This window comes from Hypanus sabinus, chromosome 14 (assembly GCF_030144855.1).
Source record: "Hypanus sabinus isolate sHypSab1 chromosome 14, sHypSab1.hap1, whole genome shotgun sequence".
Classification (NCBI taxonomy): Eukaryota; Metazoa; Chordata; class Chondrichthyes; order Myliobatiformes; family Dasyatidae; genus Hypanus; species Hypanus sabinus.
The window spans coordinates 83,057,375-83,081,587 of NC_082719.1; the positions used below are offsets into that span (position 1 = coordinate 83,057,375).

At 40.7% G+C, this 24,213-nt stretch overlaps 1 protein-coding gene across 1 annotated transcript in view; it reads right to left on the reverse strand.

The window, feature by feature from the left end:
* Positions 1-24,213, reverse strand: part of pdzd2 (PDZ domain containing 2) — a 445,568-nt gene that overhangs the window by 62,355 nt on the left and 359,000 nt on the right. The window contains exon 16 of the mRNA XM_059989569.1: positions 10,569-10,656. Within this exon, the coding sequence (XP_059845552.1) occupies positions 10,569-10,656 (88 nt within the window). The remainder of the gene's footprint in view (positions 1-10,568; positions 10,657-24,213) is intronic.

Here is a 24,213-nt window from a genome sequence, read left to right on the forward strand (position 1 = left end):
TTGTTTGTCCACCATGTTGGGTGTGGTTTTTCATTGATTCTATAGTTTTTCCTCTGTACTTACTGTGAATACCCACAAGAGAAAGAATCTCAGTGTAGTGTATGGTGACATATATGTACTTTAATAGTAAATTTATTTTTGGACTTTGAACCTTATTGCCAGCCTAGTACCACCTTAATGTGAGCCCTAGTACTTACCTTTGTACTCCCAACACCCCACTCCACAGCACAAAACCCCCAGCATGCTCCAACTCACTAATGGCAAAGACCATTGACTCTCCCTGGGAACAGTATTTCAACTGCAGCCTCATGTTTCTCTGAACGCTGATCTAATTTCCAGCTTCCTTTCCTGACCTGGTCCCAGACCCGTTGTTGCTTACTGACAGCAGATCTCATGCCCACCCATTTTGGCACTATAGTTTACCAGACTTTGGGAGAAGTAATTTAAAGATTCAGGTTTATTTATCACATTTGCATTGAAGCAGTGAACATAACATAAGAACATAAGAGATAGGAGCAGGAGTAGGCCAATCGGCCCCTCAAGCCTGCTCCGCCATTCAACAAGATCATGGCTGATCCAATCTTAACAAAAAAATGTGTCTTTTTTGTGCATTTTCCCATGTCTCATATTTAAATAAATACATAAACAGTTTTTATTTGATTTGGCAGATGTAATGTAATTTTATGAAAGTGAAATCATTGCTAACAAATTTAACAGACTTTTGTTTGAGGATGTAGCTAACAACATAGACAGGATACATCAGAGATTGTTGAATGCCTGGAGTTTTGAAAAGCATTTGCATCCAAAACATTACTGTCTCTGTGATATTGCACATGTATGGGTAGAAGATTGCTTTATTCTGGCTCCATTCTCTATATTTTAACTAACATTAACGGGAGTGGCTTGTATTGAACCCTGGGAGTCTTAGATGCAGGGAATACAAGGTTAGGACTGTTCTACTTAATTCTCTTAAAGGACTGATTTAGCCACAAATGGAGTATTGTATCCAAATCTGGCAACCTAAAGTATGCACAAGTCCTATAAAGAGAGAGGTAGCAAGTTTCTGCCTGAGACCAAAATCTGAAAAAAAAATTGACAGAGGTATGTAAGAGCATGGCTGGTTTAAGTGGGATGGAAAAGAGAACCATTTGGAAATTAAAAATTTTGAACCAAAGATTTAAGAGAGATGGGAGAGAAACTATTCAATGCAAAGAGTAGTTATGATCTGAAAGTTATTGGCCATAGAACTGATGGAAACGGTTATGGGGAGTAGGCAGGAAAATGGGTTTGGAAGGGAAAATAAATCAGCCTTGATCAAATGGTGGAACAAACTTGATGGGCTGAATGGCTCCTATGCGTTATAGTCTAAATCGCATATTTCTTTTTTCCTGGAATTTGCCCACCACCGAAGTTGGCAGCTGTGAGTCTAATGCAGATGTCATTAGTGCTCACTCCTAGTGAATGGAAGGAGGAGGAGGAGTGAAAGGTTCCTCCACTGAGCATCATCTAGGTAGGACTATGTGTGGATCTACTAATTATACTGAAGCTTGCCCAATGGATTTTAAACTTTGCCTAATTATCTGATAAATAGCTTATATGATTTTGTAACTCAAAGTCCAAAATCCATTTGGAAAATTTGAGGATAGAGAGAACAGCTCAGGGGGTAAATGGAAAAAAAACATTGCAAATGCTGATAAAGCTACTATGACAAATCAAAGATTTTTCTCTAAATCCATCATCAAAACATATTCAGTAATATTCAAACTATCAACTCCACGTACTAGATTGGTTTATGACTCAGGTTGTCCCGAATACAGTGGATGAGCAGAGGAAACTTATTTCCTCTGCAACACGATACAACTTCCTTTCTTATGAAAACTCACACTCATTTACATATCAACTGGTCACATTAGAATCTATAAAATGAAGTACTGTCCTTAAATATTGACATAAAAGAGGATACAAAAATTATTTTCAAATATATAAAGAGTAAAAGAGAAACAAGAGTGGATATTGGACCGCTGGAAGATGATGTTGGAGAGGTAGTAACAAGGGATGAAGAAACGGTGGACAAACTAATGAGTCAGTCCTCACCGTGGAAGAAACCAGCAATACGCTAGAAATTCGAGAGTGTCAGCAGAGCAGACGTGAGTGTTTAACCACTAACATGTTACCCTAACGTCATGAATGACTGTGATGATTCACTCCTAGATGGGCTCACTCCTTTTATGCTTTAAAGTGAGAATAAAACTACACATGTGCGACATCCTGCAGCATCTGGTTATTGTTGGAGACCAATGTCAAGACCTCTTTCAAGAGGATGAACCCTCGCAAGGCGTCAGGCCCGGATGGTGTACCTGGTAGGGCATTGAAAACTTATGCCAACTAACTGGTTGGTGTGTTCAAGGACATCTGCAGCCGGAGGTTCCCACTTGCTTCAAAAGGGCGACAATCATACCAGTGCCCAAGAAAAGCAGGGTGAGCTGCATCAATGACAGTCGCCCAGTTGTACTCACATGGATTGTGATGAATTGCTTTGAGAGATTGGTCATGGCCAGAATCATCCCTTGCCTAAGCCATTTGGACTTTCTGTAATTTGCCTATCACCACAATAGGTCAACAGCAGATGCAACCCCACTGGCTCTCCACTCGGCCTTGGATCATCTGGACAATAGCAATACCTATGTTTATTGATTACAGCTCAGCATTCAACACAATCATACCCTCAGTTCTATGCAACAAGCTCTGAAACCTGGTTCTCTGCACTTCCCTCTGTAACTGGATCCTTGACTTCCTCACTGGGAGACCAAAGTCTGTGCCAACATCTTGTTGCTGACAGTCAATACCTCTAGGATATGTGCTTAGCCCCCTGCTCTACTCTCTCTACATCCACAACTGTGGCTAAAATGCTATCTATAAATATGCTGATGACACAACTGTAGCTGGCAGAATTTCATATGGTGATGAGAAGTCCAGGGGCAAGATAAATCAGCTGGTTAAATGGTGTTGCAACAACAACATTGCACTCATTGTCAGTAAGACCAAGGAACTTATTGTGGACTTCAGGAAGAGGAAGTTGGGGGAACGCACTCCAGTTGTCATTGAGGGATCAGCAGTGGGAAGGATGAGCAGTTTCTTGTGTGTGTTTTAGTGAATTCTATTGTGTTTCTTTGTTTTATGTCTGCGTGCAAGAAGATAAATCTCAAAGTTGTATATGCTATAGATAATACGATAATCAAAAGGTATGCAAAGCTTCAGAAATTAGGATTGAAAGGAGCACATAGGGAATATAAAGAAGCCAGGAAAGAGCTAAAGATGGGTATTAGGAAAGCCAGGCTGGGCCATGAAAAGTCTTTGGCAAGTAGAATTCAGGTGAATTCCAAGGCATTCTATACATATATCAAGAGCAAGGGAGAGGGAAGGACCACTCAAGGATAAACAGGGCAACATTCGTTTGGAGGAGGAAATTGTGAGGGAGATTCTTAATGAGTATCTTGCTTCAGTATTTTCTGAGGAAAAGGACGTGGAGAACCAGGAGATCAGTGCTGACATTTAGAGTTCAAGGAGGAGGGGGTGTTGAGCCTCTTAACAAATATTAAGGTGGATAAGAAGTCCCCAGGGCCTAATGGGATTTACCCTAGCTTATTGAAGGAGGCAAGAGATAAGATTGTGGGACCTTGACCTGTATCTTTGTGTTCTCTCTAGACACAGGCTAATATAGCTCTACTTAAGAAGGGAACAAGGGAAAATCCTGGAAACTATAGACTGGTGAGTCTCACATCAATTGCGGTGAAATTGCTGCAGAAAATTCTTTTAGGGATAGGATATATGAACATTTGGAAACCCATGGCCTAATTAAGGAGAGCCAGCATGGCTTTGTGCGGGGGAAGTTGTGAATTACCAACTTGGAGTTTTTTGACGAGGTGATTAGAGAGATTGATGAAGATAGAGCAGTGGATGTAGTCTACATGGGTTTTAATGAGGCATTTAACAAAGTCCCTCAGGGGAGGCTAATCCAGAAGATTAGGATGCATGGGGTCCATGGTGAATTGGTTGTTTGGACTCAGAGCTGGCTTGCATATAGAAGGCAGAGGGTAGTGGCTGAAAGGATTTATTCGAACTGGAGGTTGGTAATTAGTGGTGTTCAGCAAGGCTTTCTGCTGTTTGTGATATATATAAATGACCTGGATGAAAATGTACGTATATAGGTGGGTTAATAAATTTGTGGATGATACCACAATTGGTGTAGTTGTGGACAGTGTAGAAGAACGGCAAAGAATACTGTGCAATATAGATCAGTTACAGAGATGGGCAGAAAAAATGGCAGATAAATGTGAGGTGTTGCACATTGGTAGGTAAATGCAAGGAGACAGTACACTGTTAAAGGCAAGACACTTAGCTGAGCAGAGAGATCTTGGGGTCCAAGTTCATAGCTCCATGAAAGTGGCAACACATGCCAATAGGGTGGTTAAGAAGGCTTATGTAATTCTTGTTTTTATTAGTTGAGGCATTGAGTTCAAAAGTCAAGAGGTCATGTTGCAACTTTTTAAAACTCTGGTTAAGCTACATCTGGAGTATTGCATGCAAATCTGGTTGCCCAAATATGGGAAGGACGCTGAAGCTTTGGAAAAGATGCATAAGAGGTTTATCAGAATGTTGCCTGGTTTAGAGGACGTGCTATCACAAGAGGCTGGATAAACCTGGGTTTTCTCTTGGGCATCGGAGGCTGAGTGAAGATCACTCAGAGGGGCGGAGGTTAGAATGATGGCGCCTAATGGCAACTCCTTTGCTTGCATCTTTGGAAAGTTTTACTTCTATCTTTAAAATCACTTTTTTTTTCCTTTTTAGGGTTCTTTTGAAGACCCTGACCTGGAGTTACATGCTGACTTCGGTTCTTTGCAGAAATAAACAATAGACAATATAGACAGTAGGTGCAGGAGTAGACCATTCTGCCCTTCTAGCCAGCACTGCCATTTACTGTGATCATGGCTGATCATACACAATCAGTACCCCGTTCCTGCCCTCTCCCCATATCCCTTGACCCCACCATCTATAAGAGCTCTATCTAACTGGGACCCATTCTCAGGGCCTCACGACCGGCCGCTTTTTAATATGTCAAGGGCACAGCCTGGAAGACTAGTGTACCTTCAGGGTGCCAGAACTTTGTGGTTCTGGAGGTGGGTGGATTCAAGGTCAGTGGCGCTGCGTGAAGTGTCATGGGAGTACGTGGAAGATTGAACGCTGCAAGCTGGCTTTTGGCCGTGTGCCCAGAGACCTGAGTTCTTTGGGCACAGAGTTTGGAAAAAGCAACACAATATTCTTTTAACATCATAATTCAGAGAGTTGTTTTGTTATGTCTTCCCTTCTTGCTGTGAAACAACGACACCTCTTATTAGGGAGAGAGAGAGAGCCTGTGGAATGTTGAATTACCGGCTGAACAAGTAGTCTTTGGGGTACTGCAAGTGCGGTACCCCAAAGTACATCTGTGTCTTTACTGATGCTTTGCTGCACGCTTGAGTGCTTGGTGGAGAGTGCAGATGCTTTTTTGCAGGTGGAGGGGGGTTCATCGCTTTGCTGCTGCTAATGCGTGAGAGGGGGAGGTGGGGAGTCTTTGGGGTTAGACTATAAGACCATAAGATATAGGAGTAGAAGTAGGTCATTCGGCATATTGAGTCTGCTCCACCATTCAATCATGGGCTGATCCAATTCTTCCAGTCATCCGCACTCCCCTGCTTTCACCCCAAACTCTTTGATTCCCTGGCTAATCAAGAACCTATCTATCTTTGCCTTAAATACACCCAATGACTTGGCCTCCACAGCTGCTCGTGGCAACAAATTCCACAGATTTACCACTTTCTGACTAAGTAATCCTCCGCATCTCAGTTCTAAAAGGACGTCCTTCAATCCTGAAGTTGTGCCCTCTTGTCCTAGAATGCCCTACCATGGGAAATAACTTTCTAACATTTAACTGTCATTCATTCTTTGGGGCACTCCTCTCTTTTTGTGGATGTTTGTGAAGAAAAATAATTTCAGGATGTATGTTCTATACATTTTTCTGACATTAAGTGTACCTATTGAAACCTGTTGATTGAGGTTTATAAGATTTTGATGGCATAGAGAGAGTAGACAGGGAGTATCTGTTTCCCAGGGTTAAAATATCTAATACCAGAGGGCGTGAATTGAAGGTGAGAAGGGGTAGGTTCAAAGGGGATGTGAGGGGGATGTTTTTTACTCAGAGTGATGGATGCCTAGAATGCGCTGCCTGGTGTGGGGGTAGAGGCAAATACATGAGAGGCTTTTTAGACATGTTTAGATGGGCACATGAATGTGAGGAAGGTGGACGGATATGGACATTGTGTAGGTAGGAGCAATCAGTTTTTGGGAGTTTTGATTACTTTTTAACTGGTTCTGCACAACATTATGGACTGAAGGGCCTGTTTCTGTGCTGTACTGTTTTATATTCCATGTAAGTTTGAAATTTGAAGGTGTCTGAAAGTATGGCACTAATGATGGGGATGTGGGTGCAGATGGTTACAGAGGGGAGAGGTGATACGTTGAACCACAATGTAGAACTGCAGGACACTTCTGTCAGAATGATGAAATGAGCAAGGAATGGGGCTTTAAAACAAGGAAAACCGATCTGAGGTTTAGAAGCCAAGAAAGCAATGTAGGTCAGCAAGGATGGGAGTGACTATGGAATGGGGTGTAGGGCTTTGAAATAAAATCAATTTTGTTTTCTGGTTCTAGGAGACAACATTATGTTGATGGTAGGTCATTATTTTGAGTATGCTACAAAGCGCCTGTGGTAATAAAGTAAAACAAGATATAACAGAAGAATTCACACTTGCAGCAGTAGCTGGGATCGAGGCATGCAGATCAGGGTTCAATTCCTGCCGCTGGCCATAAGGAGTTTTTATGTTCTCCCAGTGACTACATGGGTTTCCTCTGGGTGCTCCAGTTTCCTCCCATATTCCAAAGATGTACTGCTTAGTAAGGGCAAGTAAGTTGTGGGCTCCAGAAACATGGCGACATGTGTGGGCTGCCCCCAGCACTTTGCAACCGATGCAAGCACGACATTTCACTGTAAGTTTTGATATTTGTCTCTTTACTTATTTAGAAATACATCGTGGAATGGGCCCTTCCAGCCCTTCGAGTTGCACCGCCTATCAACCCCCAACAACTCCGATTCAACCCTAACCTAATCGTGAGACAATTTCTAATGACCAATTAACCTACCCAGTATGTCTTTGGACTGTGGGAGGAAATCGGAGGACCTGGAGAAAACCCACACATTCTATGGGAAGGACATACAGAGACTCCTCATAGAGGTTGCCAGGACTGAACTCTGATGCTCCGAGCTGCAATAGTGTCATGCTAATCGCCATGTTACCATGTACATGTGAGAAAAAAAGCTAACTTTTATCTTTAGTCTGGTACCTTACCGGAGAGAAATCTTTACATTTTTGTACTATGATTGATTAGCAGAGGATGGTGGTATTGTCCTATATCTACTGAGCAACGGGAAAAATTTTTATTATTGGTAAATTCATCCTCTATTTGTGCTAAACATGCCCTAATACAATTTAAGGTTGTACATAGAGCTCATATGTCTAAGGATAAACTGGCTCGATTTTATTCTCATCTTAATTCAACCTGCGATAGATGTCATTCTGATGTTGCTTCATTGACTCATATGTTCTGGTCTTGTCCTTGTTTACAAAATTATTGGAAATATATTTTCAGTATTATTTCAAGAGTTTTAAATATTAATTTCCAACTGCATCCTCTTACTGCAATTTTCGGTTTACCAATGATGGATAATAACTGTTTATCCGCTTCATCTCAATGAATGATTGCATTTGTTACATTAATGGCTAGAAGATCTATTTTATTGAATTGGAAAGAAATTAATCCTCCAACTGTATTTCAGTGGTTTTCTCAAACTATTTCTTGTTTGAGTTTAGAAAAAATTAGAAGTGTGGTTTTTGATCCTTCAGTTAAATTTGAAGAAACTTAGAGACATTTTATTCAACATTTTCACATGAGTTGAATTGTCTTTTGCTGAACCTTACTTATATTATCCTTAATTATTTGGATGGAGGTTCGGAGTTATTGGCACTACTGTATATGTACTTAATATTATTCAATGGCCCATGTTGGTTAGTGTTTTTTTTTGTTTTTTTTTTCTCTTTTTTTTGGGGGGTTTTTTCTTTTTTTTCTCTTTTTACTTCTTCATTAATGTTCTGAGTTTGAGAGGTTATATATTTTTATTATTATACATCTGAATGTCTATTTAAACTATTAATTATGTACTCTCAAACACTTTGTATTCATGTTTTATTTATGTTTGTTTAAAACTAATAAAAAGATTTAAAAAGAAAGAAAGAGGATGGTGGCTGTCTAGCTGATGGAACAATTGGGATGACATTAATGCTAGCAGAGTGAGGAATGATAAATGGTCAATACAGGTGACCTAGTGGCTGGATAACTATTAGCAAGGCAGAAAGCTAGGACAGCAGTAGCACCGTTGCTCTTCCTGACTCCTCAGAAATAACCTTATAGATTTCACTTAGCCAGTTTAGTGACACCAGGTGAACCATATTGTTTCTCAAAAAGGACTCTACTGAATGTCATCCAGCTATCAGCCTTTGATTCCTTCCAGGATGAGTCTTCTGGATCTGAAATGAAAATGACTCTATAATTTTTTTTCATATAATTTTCAGCATACTACCAAGCAGTAGTTGCAAAGAGAATCTTACCTCAAAAGTCATAAAAGCGAAATATTTAAGTAAATATTTCACAATAGGACATCTCCATCTTCTGCATTTCCTCCCCCTCCAACTCAACACATGGATGAACAACACAGGCTACCACTGTCTAAATCCATTCCTCGCCCTGCAACTACCATCCACACCTCCACACACCAAATGCTATTGTCTCACTCTTCACCTCCCCAAGCTTCCACCTTCCATCAACTCCCCAGTAATCATAGACTCATCTTCACTACTGAGCAGATGGGAAGGGCTCTGGGGAAACTCATGCACGGCAGAGCATGGTGTGAACCCAAGGTCCTGAAGGAGGGCGCTGAACAACGTGTGGAATTCTCCAGTGTATTTTCAATCTGTCCCAGCCTGGAAAAGGTCCTGACTGCATGGAATACATAATCTGTGGTCCCATTACCCAAGAAGGGCCAACCAAAAGTCTTGAATGACTACTATCCAGTGGCCCTGACCTCACACATCACCAAGACTCCAGAGAGGCTGATCCTGGCTCACCTCTGACCCTGGTCAGATCAGCCCTCGATCCCCTGCAGTTTGCCTACCAGGAGCACACTGGAGTCGACGATACTGTCATCTGCCTGCTGAGCAGAACCAACTCACATTTGGATAAGCAGGGCAATACTGTGAGGATCATGTTATTTTTGATTTCTCGAGTGCCTTCAATACCATACAGCCCTCGTTGCTGGGGGAGAAGCTCCATTCAGTGCAGACTGGCATTTCCATTGTATGCTGGATAATGGTCTACCCGACTGACAGATCACAGTATGTGCGGCTTCAGAGATGTGTGTCTGACATTGCTATAAGCAGCACTGAGGACTGTATTGGGTTTCCTCCCTGGTTACTCTGTATACCGTGGACTTTAGATATAACACTGAGTCATTTAATCTGCAGAAATTCTCTGATGACTCAATAATAGTTGTGTGTATAAAGGGAGGATGGGAGGATGAACACAGGGCTCTGGTGGAGGACTTTGTCAATTGGTGCAAGCTGAATCATCTGCAGCTCAATATCAGTCAGACAAAGGAGATGATGATGAACTTTAGGATTAAGCCTGCACTGCTCCCTGTTACTATTGGTGGTGAGGAAATGAATGTGGTGAGGAACTACAAGTACCTCGGAGTGTACCAGGATGACAGACTTGAGTGGAGCACCAACACAGAGGCTGTGTACAAGAAGGGTCAGAATAACCTCTACTTCCTGAGGAGGCTGAGGTCACTTGGAGTATGATGGCCTCTCCTTCACATGTTCTACCAGTCTGTTGTTGCCAGTACAATCTTCTACGTGGTGGTGTGCTGGGGCAATGACATCAGCAAAGGTGATGCCAAAAGGCTCAATAAACTGATTAGAAAGGCTGGCTCTGTTATAGGAGTCAAACTGACACACTGGAAGTTGTGTCAGGACAAAGGGCCCTGTGGAAAATCCTGACATTTTTGGAACATGTTTCTCACCCTCTGCATGCCACTTTGGCTGAACAGAGGAGCACTTTTAGTAATAGACTAAGACAACTGCACTGTTCCAAAGAGCACTATATGAGGTAATTCTTACCTTGGCCATTAGGCTCTATAATGAGTCAACCTATAGCTGGAGAAGTGATGACCCCTCCTGTTAGACTGTTTGAGGTAACTTATTTTTTATATTCTATTTCTCTTCTAATATTTATATCTGTGCACTTGTAATGCTATTGTGACACTGTAATTTTCTTTGGGATAAATAAAGTATCTTTCTATCTATCTATCTATCTAAATTTAAGACAAAGAAAATTCAAATGCTAGAAACAGTTGTTGGTACCTGGGGTGTATGACGATTGTCCATCTTTGCTTATGCTCTCCCGATGAGTTGAACGTGAAATAACTTCATCCATTTCCTGTTCTGAAACCTGTATTGAACAACAGGACAGAAGAAACAGTATCTTACCAACTATCTATTTCACCACTACGTTACAAATAATATTCAAAAATCCCTATGGGTTTAAAACACTTCTGTTACAATGTGAGATTAAATAGCATGTAGAAACTTCCATTACGTAAAAGTATGTTACATCCGGAACTTCTCCAGTTAGCGGACGGCTTCCTCCCATGCTGATCTGACATAGTGGGAAATCGCATACGAGGCAAGTCACAGCAGTGGCTTGCCATTGCCTTCTGCTGGGTGAGTTTTTTCAAAGAGATCACCAGCTCTTAACCCAGCACGGATGAAGAGCGTGCAGGGGAGCCGGATGGATTCAAGCTCGGGACCTCCCGCCTCACAGCCCAGCGCTGATGCCACTACGCCACCAGCCGGGTCTTCATTATGTATCATAGAAAAAATCTGTAATGTTCCATTTCCATTTGGAACTTCACACACTGGTAGGCTCCACTAGCTTTTTATATGCCTGAATTCAAACTGCATGGCAAATAATTACAATCTAACCACATAGAACTCTTGGGTGGTCTGACTGAATAGAAAAATACACCATCACTTCATGTCAAAGTGACCAAAGTATCAAGTTAAATATCCTCTGCTACACATCATCTATTTATATCGCAATTTGGTATCAATTTGAATGTCAGTATTATTTAGAAAGTGTGAGATTATATTGAGTTCTTAGTGTTCAGAAAGTTCTGGATGCTTTTAATGATAGAAGCACAACGATTAACAGGCAGGGGCAGCATCAGATGGAATGTTGGTCTTCATTATCACCGCATGGAATACAGAGGAATTTCTGGTCTCTTATTCCTGGCAGAATATACCTGTTTTAAAGTCATAGAATACTACAGCACAGAAATAGGCCCTTTGGCCCATCTAGTCCATGCCAAACTATGATTCTGTTTTGTCCCATTGTCCTGCACCTGGAACACAGCCTTCCATGCCCTCCCATCCACGTCATTATCCAAACTTCCCTTAAATATTGATATCAAACCCACATCCACCACTTATGCTGGCAATACCTTGCACACTCTCACCGTCCTCTGAATGAAAAATTTTCCCCCCAACTTTCCTTAAACATTTCACCTTTAACCTGTGACATCCAGTTCTAGTCTCACTCAGCCTCAGTGGAAAAAGCCTGCTTGTATTTACTCTATCTCTACATCACATTATTTTTTTTCCTCTATCAGATCTCCCCTCATTCTCCTATGCTCCAGGGAATAAAATCCTAACCTATTCAGCCTTTTCCTATAACTCAGGTCCTCAAGGACTGGCACATTGTTATAAATTTTACCACCAAATATAAGAAGCTAACAACAGTTCTTAGTAGCAACCTGTCCAAAAGGAATAGAGTCAGTCCAAGTTTGAAGAATAGAATCCTTGTAAAAAAAAAAGTAGAAAAAAAATGGGAAAAGGCTGGATAACAGCTGGAAAAAAATCTGAGTTTATATTGTTATTACAGGGTATTGATCCAGAATATGAGGGTTCTAAAGATTTACGAAACAACTTAGATGATTTTTTTAAAACTAGCACAAAAAGAATGCAACACCGACTGGTACAAGCTTTGAGGTACACTTAAACCTCCACCTTTATAAAAGGGAGGATCAGAATTAATTCCTTGATATTTCTGCAAAATAAAAGTATTTTAGTTCAAAATCTCTCAATATTATTTCATTATGCATTCAATAGCCACACCTAACTGCCTTACATTAGGGCCAGTGCTGAGTTCTCTTCTCAAAATAATGTAGTCCTTGTAGAGAGGTTATACGCAGATTTTCCAGGATTTTGGCCCAGTGATAAGGACAGATGGGCCGCATATTTCCAGGATGGTACATGACTTGAGGGAAGCTCGGAAGTGGTGCTGTTTCCAGGTGCTGGTTAACCTGATACCTGGATGGTAGAGGTGACATTTACATGAGTGCTAATGGAGAAACCTGAAAGGGTAAATGTGTGACTCAGGTAGAATGTCTTCTGATTTCCTTAGGAGCAAATAAAAAATCTCCATCATTGAAATAAAAAAATGCTGAAAATTGTTGCTCCCAAGGGGACTAAGCCTTGACAAGCTGCAGAAATGTCACCTGGATATGAAGAGAATACTGGACTTAAATAAGCAAACCGCAAAATAGTATCTAGTAACACTACACACACAAAATGCTGGTAGAACACAGTGTTCTACCAGCATTTTGTGTGTGTTGTTGTTTGAATTTCCAGCACCTGCAGATTTCCTCGTGTTTGCTCTAGTAACACTAACACAGTTCTGTGACCCTATTAGAGTGACAGTGTTGGTCTCCCTGGAGAAGCCCCACAGCAACGTTGTGGGAGACATACACCAAGCTATAGGCAGGTGCTATCCAACTCTCAAAGTATCAGAATCAGAGTCAGGTTTAGTATCACCAGTTTACGTCGTGAAATTCGTTAACTTTACCGCAGCAGTTCAATGTAATACATGATAATAGAGAGAAAAAGAAAACTTAAAGTATATATATTACAATAAGTTAAGTTAAATAAGTAGTGCAAAAAAAAAGTAAATTAAAAGAAAGTAGTGAGGTAGTGTTCATGGGATCAATGTCCATACAGAAATTGTATGACAGAGGGGAAGAAGCCATTCCTGAATCATTGACTATTTGCCTTCAAGCTTCTGTACCTCCTTCCTGATGGTAACAATGAGAAGAGTGCATGGCCTGGATGGTGGAGGTTCTTATTGATGGACATTGCCTTTCTGAGGCACTGCTCCTAGAAAATGACCTGGATACTATGGAGACTAGTGTCCATGATGGAGTTGACTAAGTTTATAGCTCTCTGCAGCCCACTTCAATCCTCTGCAGTAGTCCTCCACCCACCCCATACCAGGTGGTGATGTAGCCAGTTAGAATGCTCTCCACGGTACACCTGTAGAAATTCGTGTGTGTTTTTGGTGACTCATTAAATCTCCTCAATCTGCTTTACATCGACAGCATTTTCCATGTAATCTCTTTATAACACTCCGTGTTTTGATTTCCAGTCTGGACTCTATGGTAAACCAAACTTACACAAGGAACTTTGTGCAGAACCAGCTGTAAACCTGCATTCATTGAGATTCACAAACAGTCTTTATGTCAAGCTGTGAAAACTGAACATTATACTATTTCATGCACCTGCATAAACCTCACTTAATGAAGTGTGAAAACATGACTAATTATTCAGTGCTTAAGCCACCCATTATTCTTTGTGAAACAAACAGTTACATGCTTATTTCCCCTAATGGTTGTTGGTGGGGGGAGGGCAGTTATATTTTGAAGCTTGGAAGAACAGACTTGGTGTCCTTAGAGTCTGTCATTATAATTTTTCATGCTGGGAGAATGTTTCCCTTTTACCATCAGGGATACATTTAAAAATGAGATTTTAAATACATTACTGTCTTGTTTTAGTTATTTTGTTTTCAGCCAGGCTCTTTGGATTCTACATAACAAAGACTGCCAGAAATTACGCAAGGCTAGGTGTATTTAGGAGCACTCGCCACTGTTGTCAAAATTAACTCAAAATCCTATGATTCATTCTCAGGAATTAAAAAGTTGACTGCTGTGTTTTAAAAAAAAATTATAGGGGAAGGTCATTTAACAAAAATCCTTTCAGGTCTTAATGGAACAATTCATCAATGAAAGGATCTTGTTCCTCTGGTGAGATTATTTGAAACATGCTGAAAAACATTGTTATTCAGGTGACAAGTAACACTGGCTCATCGCCATAACAGCACAATTTCTGAATTGTTTTAAAGAAGACAGTGTCCTACTAAGATTGGATATTATCCTGTTTTTATCCATTGAAGAATTTGTTATGTGGCATGGAGGCATCTCTATTAAGTTCATTAATATCAAATTAATTACTTCATTTAAAAGAAATTGGAGCTGTTTCCTCTCTCCAATAAAGAACATCTATTCTCAAACAGGAACAGTTCAAATTCAGATTCAACTTTATTTATCACATTTACCTCAAACATATAGTGAAATTCACCCAACATCTGCCACCTTGTACTTCTTTCTCCTCTGCCCCTTAATCTGAAATTTCCCCTCTCTTTCTAGTCCTGATGAAGGGTCTCAGCCTGAAACATTCACTGTTAACTCTTTTCCACAGATGCTACCTGACCTGCTGAATTCCTCCAGCATTTTGTGTGTGTTTCTTTGGACATCCAGCATCTGCAGATTTTCTCCTGTTAATGAAATGCTTTCTTTGAATTGACAACCAACCAAGGATGTGCTGGGGGCAGCCCACAAATGTTGCTGCACATTCCAGTGCCAACATAATGTGCCAGAAATGCTCAGCAAAACAACACAAGCAGCAGCAACAGCAACAGAACAAGACAGCAGCAAAACAAGCTGTAAACACAAAGTACACTGCAGATGCTGTGGTCAAATCAACACGTACAAACAAGCTGGATGAACTCAGCAGGTCGGGCAGCATCCATTGAAATACGAAGTCAACGGTTCAGGCTGAGACCCTTCATCCTGACGTCCTGTTGAACAAAACAAGCTCCTTTCCAACCCACATCCTCACTCATACTGACAGGCCTCCAGCCCCAGGGTAGGCCGTCTCCAGCCTCTGGTGCTTGGCCTAGGACTGTCAGACTCGCTGATATTGGGCTTCTGCTTCTGGACTCACACTGGGCATTGACCTTCAGCTTTGCCTTCTGGACCTCCAGCCTCTGGATAAGAACCCTATGACTCACTGTTCAGGGGTTTGACTTCTGGCCTCGATCCCAGGGCTTGCCAAATCCCAAGGTTTGACTTCAGATCTTGACCGACCTGACTGTTATCATGGACTTTTGACCACAAAAAGCCTTGGGCCCTGACTTCTGAACTTGCATGGGCATCTTTGCAGGTGATCTGGAGATGAGAGGGCACTGACCCATTTGACTCTTGCCTGTACAGACTTCAACCTGGGACTCACAGCCTTGGGGATCGCTGCTCTCCTCAATGTCTGCAGCCCCATCTCTGGGATTGATGACCTTTGACTGCACAGTGTTCCAACCCAACCTCTGAACAAAGACTCTAAACCCTAACCTGACCCGTAACGCCTAGCACTGTTCCTAAAACCATTGGTACAAACCTAAAAAGAAAGAACTGAGTCTGAGCATCACATTGATGGACATCGCAGCTTGGTGCCATCTTGACCTGGACACCGGCTCCTGTCCCTGATTATTTATTTACTGTCCCTATTCTCTAAATCCCCCTCACTGCTGGTTCAAATCGTTGCTGTCAGAGGGGCCACTGGTTCCCAATGCTCTCAGAGATGTTATTGAAATTCTTTGACTTATAGATTAGACTGTAGCACAAACTAACTGTAGTTCACATTGGCCTTTTTCAGTTCTGTGTTTCTTTTGTGTTCTTGCCCATTCTTTCCTGTTATGGATTGGCAGGCTAGGAGTTTGGGTGGCTGTTAGTTTCTGTGGAGGAAGAGGTTGGGGGTGTTGGGGTTTGCGAGTTTTTGTTTCTTTTTCTTTTTGTGCTGGGATGGGGAATTGATGTCTTCCTTTCAACTGCTTAAGTGGTGTTCTGTATTCTATGGCTATCTGGAGAAGACAAGTTTCAGAGTTGTATTCTACATTCATACTTCGATAATAAAATGGACCTTTGACCTCCTTAAACCCTAACCCAACTCCTAATTCCCAGCGCTGTCTCCAAAACCATTGTGACAAACCTATAACATAACTAGGTCTGGGCCACAACATCGATGGACACCACTAATGGGACTTCTATCAAAGCTTCCACTAAGTTAACTCTAACACCACAATATAAAGTGCTGTTAATGTTATGGTGCAAATAACCTGACATACAAAATGCTGGAGGAACTCAGCAGATCAAGGCAGCATCTGCAGAGGGAAATAAACAGACAAATTTTCATGCCAAGTCTGTTCATCAGGAGAAGCCCAAAAAGTCAAATGTTTAATTCTCTGACCTGCTGAGTTCCTTCAGCATTTTGTGTGATTTCCAGCATGTGCAAAATACATTTTCTCTGTTGTGCAAACAGTTTCAACTGAATGAACAGATTTACTCATGTCATACTTGTAATGCAAGTACAATTGCTGTATAATCAAACAGAACATACAAGTGTGTGGATAGTGTTTCAGTGGTGGTGGTGTGGAGATATGTTTCAACCAAAGGAGGTGCAAGGTGCTTCCTCCTTCTGCCAGCCTGCAGGTTGCCCTTGGACAAGGTGTAGTACCTCCTGGAAACAATTTCTCAGAAGAGCTTTTTGTGCATTTTAAAATAAATTGTAATCTTTTAGGAACTGGATAAGTAATATTAGGTTTCCTGATGATTTGCACATCTTTTGGGAATTATATATTCTAAGAAACTGTTCATAAAACTTAATACTTGGATGCCTAATGGAAAGATCTAAAGTTAAATCCTGAGGAAATATGAGATTTATTGGCCATTATGAGTGAAATAGCCCTCCATGCATGTCCAGGGAAACTGTGCCAAAAATCTTCCACATCTAATGCTTCTGAGGTAATAGAATGGCCCTGCACCACAATGTTATATACTCATTTCAGGACTTTCTGCATAATCTCACAGAAGTTTTGGAGTATTTATATACTATCAAGAGTACTTATTTTATGATATGCACCATAAAAGTAATGAAAATAATAAATTGAAGAATATTTCCAATAAACAAATCATAAGATTCCCATAAATTATCTGATCACCAATTGGTCTGTGAATCGCTGAACTGGAAAAATGGGAGCATCAGTTAATATTGTTCCCTCTGCTTTCTAGCTAATAATGTTTACAAATGAGTGTGGATGAGAAAACGATGTGGCTATGACTGTGTTGTAATGTTACGGTGTAAACAGCCCCAAATTAATGCGCAGATTGAATATGAGAAGTATCAAAATACAGTGGGGAGCCACAAATGCCAACGGCATCACTACGTAAGAAATAGGAAAATTCAGCAGTGTTTCCTTTCCACTGATCACCAGATTACTGTTGATTTAATGGAAGTATCCCGAGTTATTATGGCACTATAATTGCTCTCAGCCTCAGTGAAAGATGGTGGATGTGCCGTGTTTGAATCCCCAATTATGGGATTCTGATTGGTCTTGCATATATTTTTAGTTTAGGATTCAGACAGGAGTTAGCATTCTCATGAGCAAACCTAAAATACAGAAGAAAAATGAAGACTTAGTAATCTGAAAATGTCAAAAGGTTTGAATTTGATTAAATTTGGATGCTAAATCTACATGGTTAATACATTTTGCAGCATATTTTATTTACTCTGATGAAAAGCTTCATCTTCCTTCATATACCATATGGCTCCTTTTTTCAAATTTGCAGTGCAAAAGAAAGCTGCAATTATGAAACCTAATGACGTTCATGTGTAAAGTGATTTGCAACTGTATATACCATGTAAATTTGTTTCACATTGCACCCTAATGCAATCAGTGTCACGTGATATTGTCAAGAATTTATCAGCACTTTTCATAAGGAAAGCTTAACACCTAAATTTTAGTTATCTTGAGGAGCAATGATGAGAAATAGAAAAAAATATTAGATGCTGTCTATTCTCCAACTAAATAATGACTGATCAAATGTACAACTTTACTTTCTTCTGTATAGCCCATATCTCTTAATTGGAGAATAAATAGCTCCTATTTTCTGTCATGAAAGTTCTAACATCCCAGCTTTCATGGACTTTTGGATGGGAGTTACAAATTCCTTTGTGTAAACATAATTTTGATTTCTGTTCCTTTATGACCTACCCATATTTTGAATTGCCAATGAGACATCAACTGTCTACTGCAACCCAGTGCCTTTCAAGCCCCACCATCAACTTTGCCTTTAACTTCCACCCTATCCTTAAACCAACTTGGTCCATCTCTGACACCTCCCTTCCCTTTCTCGATCTCTCTACCTCCATCTCTTTAAGAAAAACTGCCAAACAACATCTTTTATAAACCAAGATGAGGCCACCCTTAGGGTGGAGGAGCAATACCTTATATTTCATTTGGGTTGCCTCCAACCTGATGGCATGAACATCCAATTCTCCGTCTATTAAATAAATTTCTCCTCCTGCCCTTCCTTTATTCCTCACTCTGACCTTTTACTTCCTCTCATCTATTACTTCCCTCTGGGTCTCCTCCTCCTTCGCTTTCTCCTATGGTCCACACTCCTCTCCCATCAAATTCCTTCTTTTCCATCCCCTGACCTTTCCCACTCATCTGGCTTCATCTATCACCTTTCAGCTTCCCCTCCCCAACCTTTTTACTCTGACACCTTTCCCCTTCCTTCTCAGTCCCGAAGAAGGGTCTTGGCCCGAAACGACAACTATCTATTAATATCCATAGATGGTGCCTGACTTGCTCAGTTTCTCCGGCATTTTGCGTGTATTGCTCCGTATTTTAGACTATGTTCCCTTATTATAGCTTCCCCCATCAGAGGATTTAAAAAAAATCTAACCCTGTAAATATTTTGGCTGACTTACCAGATCCCTACTCCATCTCCTATCTTTAAAGGAATATAAACCGATGTGTTCTCAAAATATATTTGGAGTATACAGGCCTCTCCTTCACACGTTCTACCAGTCTGTTGTCACCAGTGTAATCTTCTCTGCTGTAGAGTGCTGGGGCAAAGGCATCAACATTGGTGATGCCAACAGGCTCAATAAACTGATTAGAAAGGCTGGTTCTGTTATAGGAGTCAAACTGGACACACTGAGGGCTGTGTGGAAAAAAAGGACCCTGCGGAAAATTCTAGCAATTTTGCACAATGTTTCTCACCCTGTGCATGCCACCTTGGCTGAACAGAGGAGCACTTTTAGTAACAGACTAAGAAAACTGCGCTGCTTCAAAGAGTACTATATAATGTCATTCTTACCCTCAGCCTTTAGGGTCTATATTGAGTCAAACTATAGCCGGGGAAGTGATGACCTCTCCTGGCAAACTGTTTGAGGTAACTTAAATTTTTATTCTTTCTTATTTTTCTTCCAATATTTGTATATCTAAGCACTTGTAATGCTATTGTGACACTGTAATTTCCTTTCAGACCAATAAAATAGCTATCTACCTACTTTTAAGACCATAAGACAGAGAAGCAGAATTAGGCCATCTGGCCCATCGAGTCTGCTCCACCACTCAATCATGGCTGATCCTTTTTTTAAAATCTCCTCCTCAACCCTAGTTCCCGACCTCCCTGTAACCTTTGATGCCATGTCCAATCAAGAACCTATCAATCTCTGCCTTAAATACACCCAACAACCCGGCCTCCACAGCTGTATGTGGCAACAAATTCCACAAATTCAACACCATTTGGCTAAAGATAATTTTCAAGTTCCAGTAGCTTCCTATATTCTTGCACTGATTTGTGAATGTCATTTCTCAATCATGTTCCTTCCAGCTGAGGAAACAACGCAGATCCTTAGCACGGGATAACAGTTAAAAAGTTGTAATTATTTTATACAAGTTAGCTGCACCATTGGTTTCTGATTCTTCTTCTCCATTTAATTAGAATTACAAATAAGAAACCATTTGGTGCAAAATCTTCTAGCTGTCATCAATGTCTTCACAGCCAGTGATCAGACATGTAAAAGATCCTGCTTATATTAGACTCCTCTGATCTTGCCACAAACTTTTGCTGCATGTCTTCCTGCTCAGGATAACTGAGATTAAGTACTAAACGAATTGGTATCAACATCTCTGATTTTTGACTGCTTCAAATATTTAAAACAGTACAGGTAGACTAAAGCAGCCCCAATGAAATAACATCAGTTTTAATAGTTTTGAGAGCACTAAAAAAACTATGCACAGTTGCAGCGCTGAACAATATTCCAGCTGGATATTCAATATTGATATTCAATTGTAGAATGTAAAAAACCTACAGAGGTAGTTTATCCAGGCTGGAAAATCTCATGCAGTGGATGGAAAAAAATGATTAGCAATACTTCATAAAGAAGAGGACATGGTAATAGATGAAGCTTCTGCCGGGTAGTATTTAAAACAATTCTCAGAAAACTTAAATCTTGGCATGGAGGTACTGGAACGTTTTTCTTTTGCCATTTGCTTCAGTATCCTTGTCTGACTTGAAGCTATAATTAACAAGGAAACAACAGGGAATTTCATACAAAGCAAGCTAGAAACGATTAATATTAACATGCAGTGCTCCATGTGTTCCATCACTCAGTCAAAGAAGACAGCACTATGGCAATCTTGGGCCAGTGGGCAGTTAAGCTATTCCATCAGAGAGTAATCTAGATTTTGACACAAGAGATTCTGCAGTTGCTGGAAAACTTAAGCAACACACACAAGATGCTGGAGGAACTCAGCAGATCAGGCAGTATGAACAGTCAATGTTTTGGGTCAAGACTCTTCACCATCTGGGTGGTAAGGATATGGAGGACTATGGTCCTGGAGCAGGTTGATGGGAGAAGCAGCTTAAATGGTTTAGTGCAGACTCGATGGGCTGAAGGGTATGTTTCCGTGCCATTCTTTTCTATGGCTCTGTCACCTTACTCTGCTGAATATCAACTAAGAAGAGCCTGAAGCTGGAGTCTTATTTGAAAGCAAATAGATATCAACAGTATTCCAACGTAGATTTAATTTGCGGAACCTACTATGCCTTTCTGCCAGGATGAAGCAGATCTGAAGAACTGTAGTACATGAGATGAGGTTAACATTTCAAGTTCCGATGTAAAGACATCAACCTGGAAAATTAACTCTGCTTTTCTTTTCCACTGATGCTGCTTAAAACACTGGTCCATTTCCAACTTCTTTTTTAAAAATATTTCAAATTGATGCTCTTTCACTTGAAATGAAGGAAGTTCACTAAACTAAGGCATTAATTCTATATCTCTCCACAAATACTGCCTGACCTGTTTTTTTTCTATCTTAATGCTTCAAATAGTTGAATTTAATATCAAAGGATTTATACAATATACAGTCTGAAATTCTTACTCTTCACAGGCGTCCATGAAACCCCATAGAATGAATGACAGAAACATCAGAACCCCAAAGCACCCCTCCCAGAAGCATCAACCTCCCTTCCCACACATGCGACAACAGAAGCATTGACCCCCCCCCCATTCCAACATGCACAACATGCAAGCAGTAGCAAAAGGCCCCAAGAGACCTTGATCAAAGTTCTTCAAAGACTACAGTCCGTAACCCAGTACTTCGATACCTCAAACAAGAGAAATTAAAAAAAAAAATCACTAACAAGAGAAAATCTGCAGATGCTGGAAGTCCAAGCACACGCACAAAATGCTGGAGGAATTCAGCAGGAAAGGCAGCATCTATTGTTTGTGTGTGTGATTTCCAGCAACTCACTTTTGAGCATGAAAAGGTTCAGAGGGTTGGGAGGGGGTGGTGGTGAAGGTTTTTTCACTTTCATAGGGTCATATGGAAGTACAGCACAGAAACAGATCCTTCGGCCCATCTTGTCTGTGCTGAGCCATTTAAACTGCCTACATCCTTTGTATGTAGGAATGCTCTTCTGAACACAATATGGGAAAACCTAGCCTTTCCTTGCTCAGGATTCATCTTCAATTCCTTCCTGAAAGACCCTATTGAAGCAAACTATACCAAACAGCTAGCCTTGGATCATGATGATCAAAGTGAGGAGGGAATAGCTCCCTGCCAACCTCTAGTCCTACCTACAGTGCCTATAAAAAGTACTCACCCCCCCCCCCCCCCCCCCCGGAAGTTTTCATGTTGGTTTTACAAACATTGAATCACCGTGGATTTAATTTGGCATTTTTGACACTGGTCAACAGAAAAAGACTCATTCGTGTCAAAGAGAAAGCAGATCTCCACAAAGTGATCTAAATTAATTACAAATATAAAACACAAAATAATTGATTGCAAAAGTATTCACCCCCTTCATGTCAGTATTTAGTAGAGGCACCCTTGGCAGCAATTACAGTCTGTGTGGTTAGGTCTCTATCAGCTTTGCACATCTGGAAACTGCAATTTTTCCCTTTCTTCTTTGCAAAATTGCTTAAACTCTGTCAGGTTGCATTGTGGCGGCTCATTTCCTAGCGTATGCGAACCGACTCACAATTAGATAGCCTACGGGGGTTTGCGAGCACAGAGCTTTGGAGCCTCTTCGCCATGGGGGGCCGGTTGACAGAGGCTTAAAAGTGAGGCTGAAGTTTTCGAATAAAGTTTTTTCCTTCGACTGCAGTTACCGACTCCGTGTCGTAATTTTAGCGCTGCGTGTAGCACACCGCTACAGCATGAGGATTATGAGTGAACAGTCCTTTTCAAGGTCACACACAAATTTTGAATTGGTTTGAGGTCTGAACTCTGACTTGGCCATTCCAGGACATTAACTTTGTTGTTTTTAAGCCATTCCTGTGCAGCTTTGGGCTTATGCCTGGGGTCATTGTCTTGCTGGAAAGCAAATCTTATCTCAAGTCGCGGTTCTCTTGCAGACTGCATCAAGGTTTCCTCCAGAAATTCTCTGCATTTTGCTGCATTCATTTTACCCTCTACCTTCACAAGCCTTCCAGGGGCTGCTACACAATGCAGCCACCACCATGTTTCACGGTAGGGATGGTGTGTTTTTGATGATGTGTATAAGCTTAACATAACATTTAGCCGGATGGCCAGAAAGCTCAAATTTAGTTTCAGCAATCCATAGAAACTTCTTCCAGCTGACTTCAGAGTCTTGACACATGCCTTCTGGCAAACTCTAGTCAAGATTTCATGTAAGATTTTTCAACAATGTCTTTCTCTTTGCCACTCTCCCATAAAGCTGCCTCTGGTGAAGTACCTGGCCAACAGTTGTAAGCACAGTCTCTCCCATCTCAACCAATAAAGCTTGTGACTCCTCCAAAATCGTTATAGGTGTCTTGGTTGCCTCCCTCACTAGTCCCCTTCTTGCACAGTCACTCAGTTTTTGAGGATGGCCTGCTCTCGGCAGATTTACAGCTGTGTCATATTCTTTCCGTTCCTTGATGATCGACTTAACTGTATGCCAAGGGATATTCAGTGACTTGGAAATTTTCTTGTATTCATCTCCTGACTTGTGCTTTTCAATAACCTTTTCACAGAGTTACTTAGAGTGTTCTTTTGTCTTCATGGTGTAGTTTTTGCCAGGATACTGACTCACCAGCAGATGGACCTTCCAGATACCAGGTGTAGTTTTAATACCAGCAATTGAAACACCTAGTCCTCCAAAAACAAATCTCCATTTATCTAATTATGTGACTTCTAAAACCAATGGCTGCACATTGATGATTTAGTGGATCATGTTAAAAGTGGTGAATACGTATGCAATCACTTACTTTGTATTTTATATTTGTAATTAATTTAGATCACTTTGTAGGGATCTGTTTTCATTTTGACATAAAATGGTCTTTTTCTGTTAATCAGTGTAAAAAAAATTTGAATCCACTATGATTCAATGTTGTAAAACAATAAAACATGATAATTTCCCAGGGGGTAAATAATTTTTATAGGCACTACACAGGATAAAATTGTCTCATTCCTGTAGCCTGTTCATAGACAAATTGAGATTTTATTAATAGGAAACTCTAGCAGTAAAACTTAGAATATCTA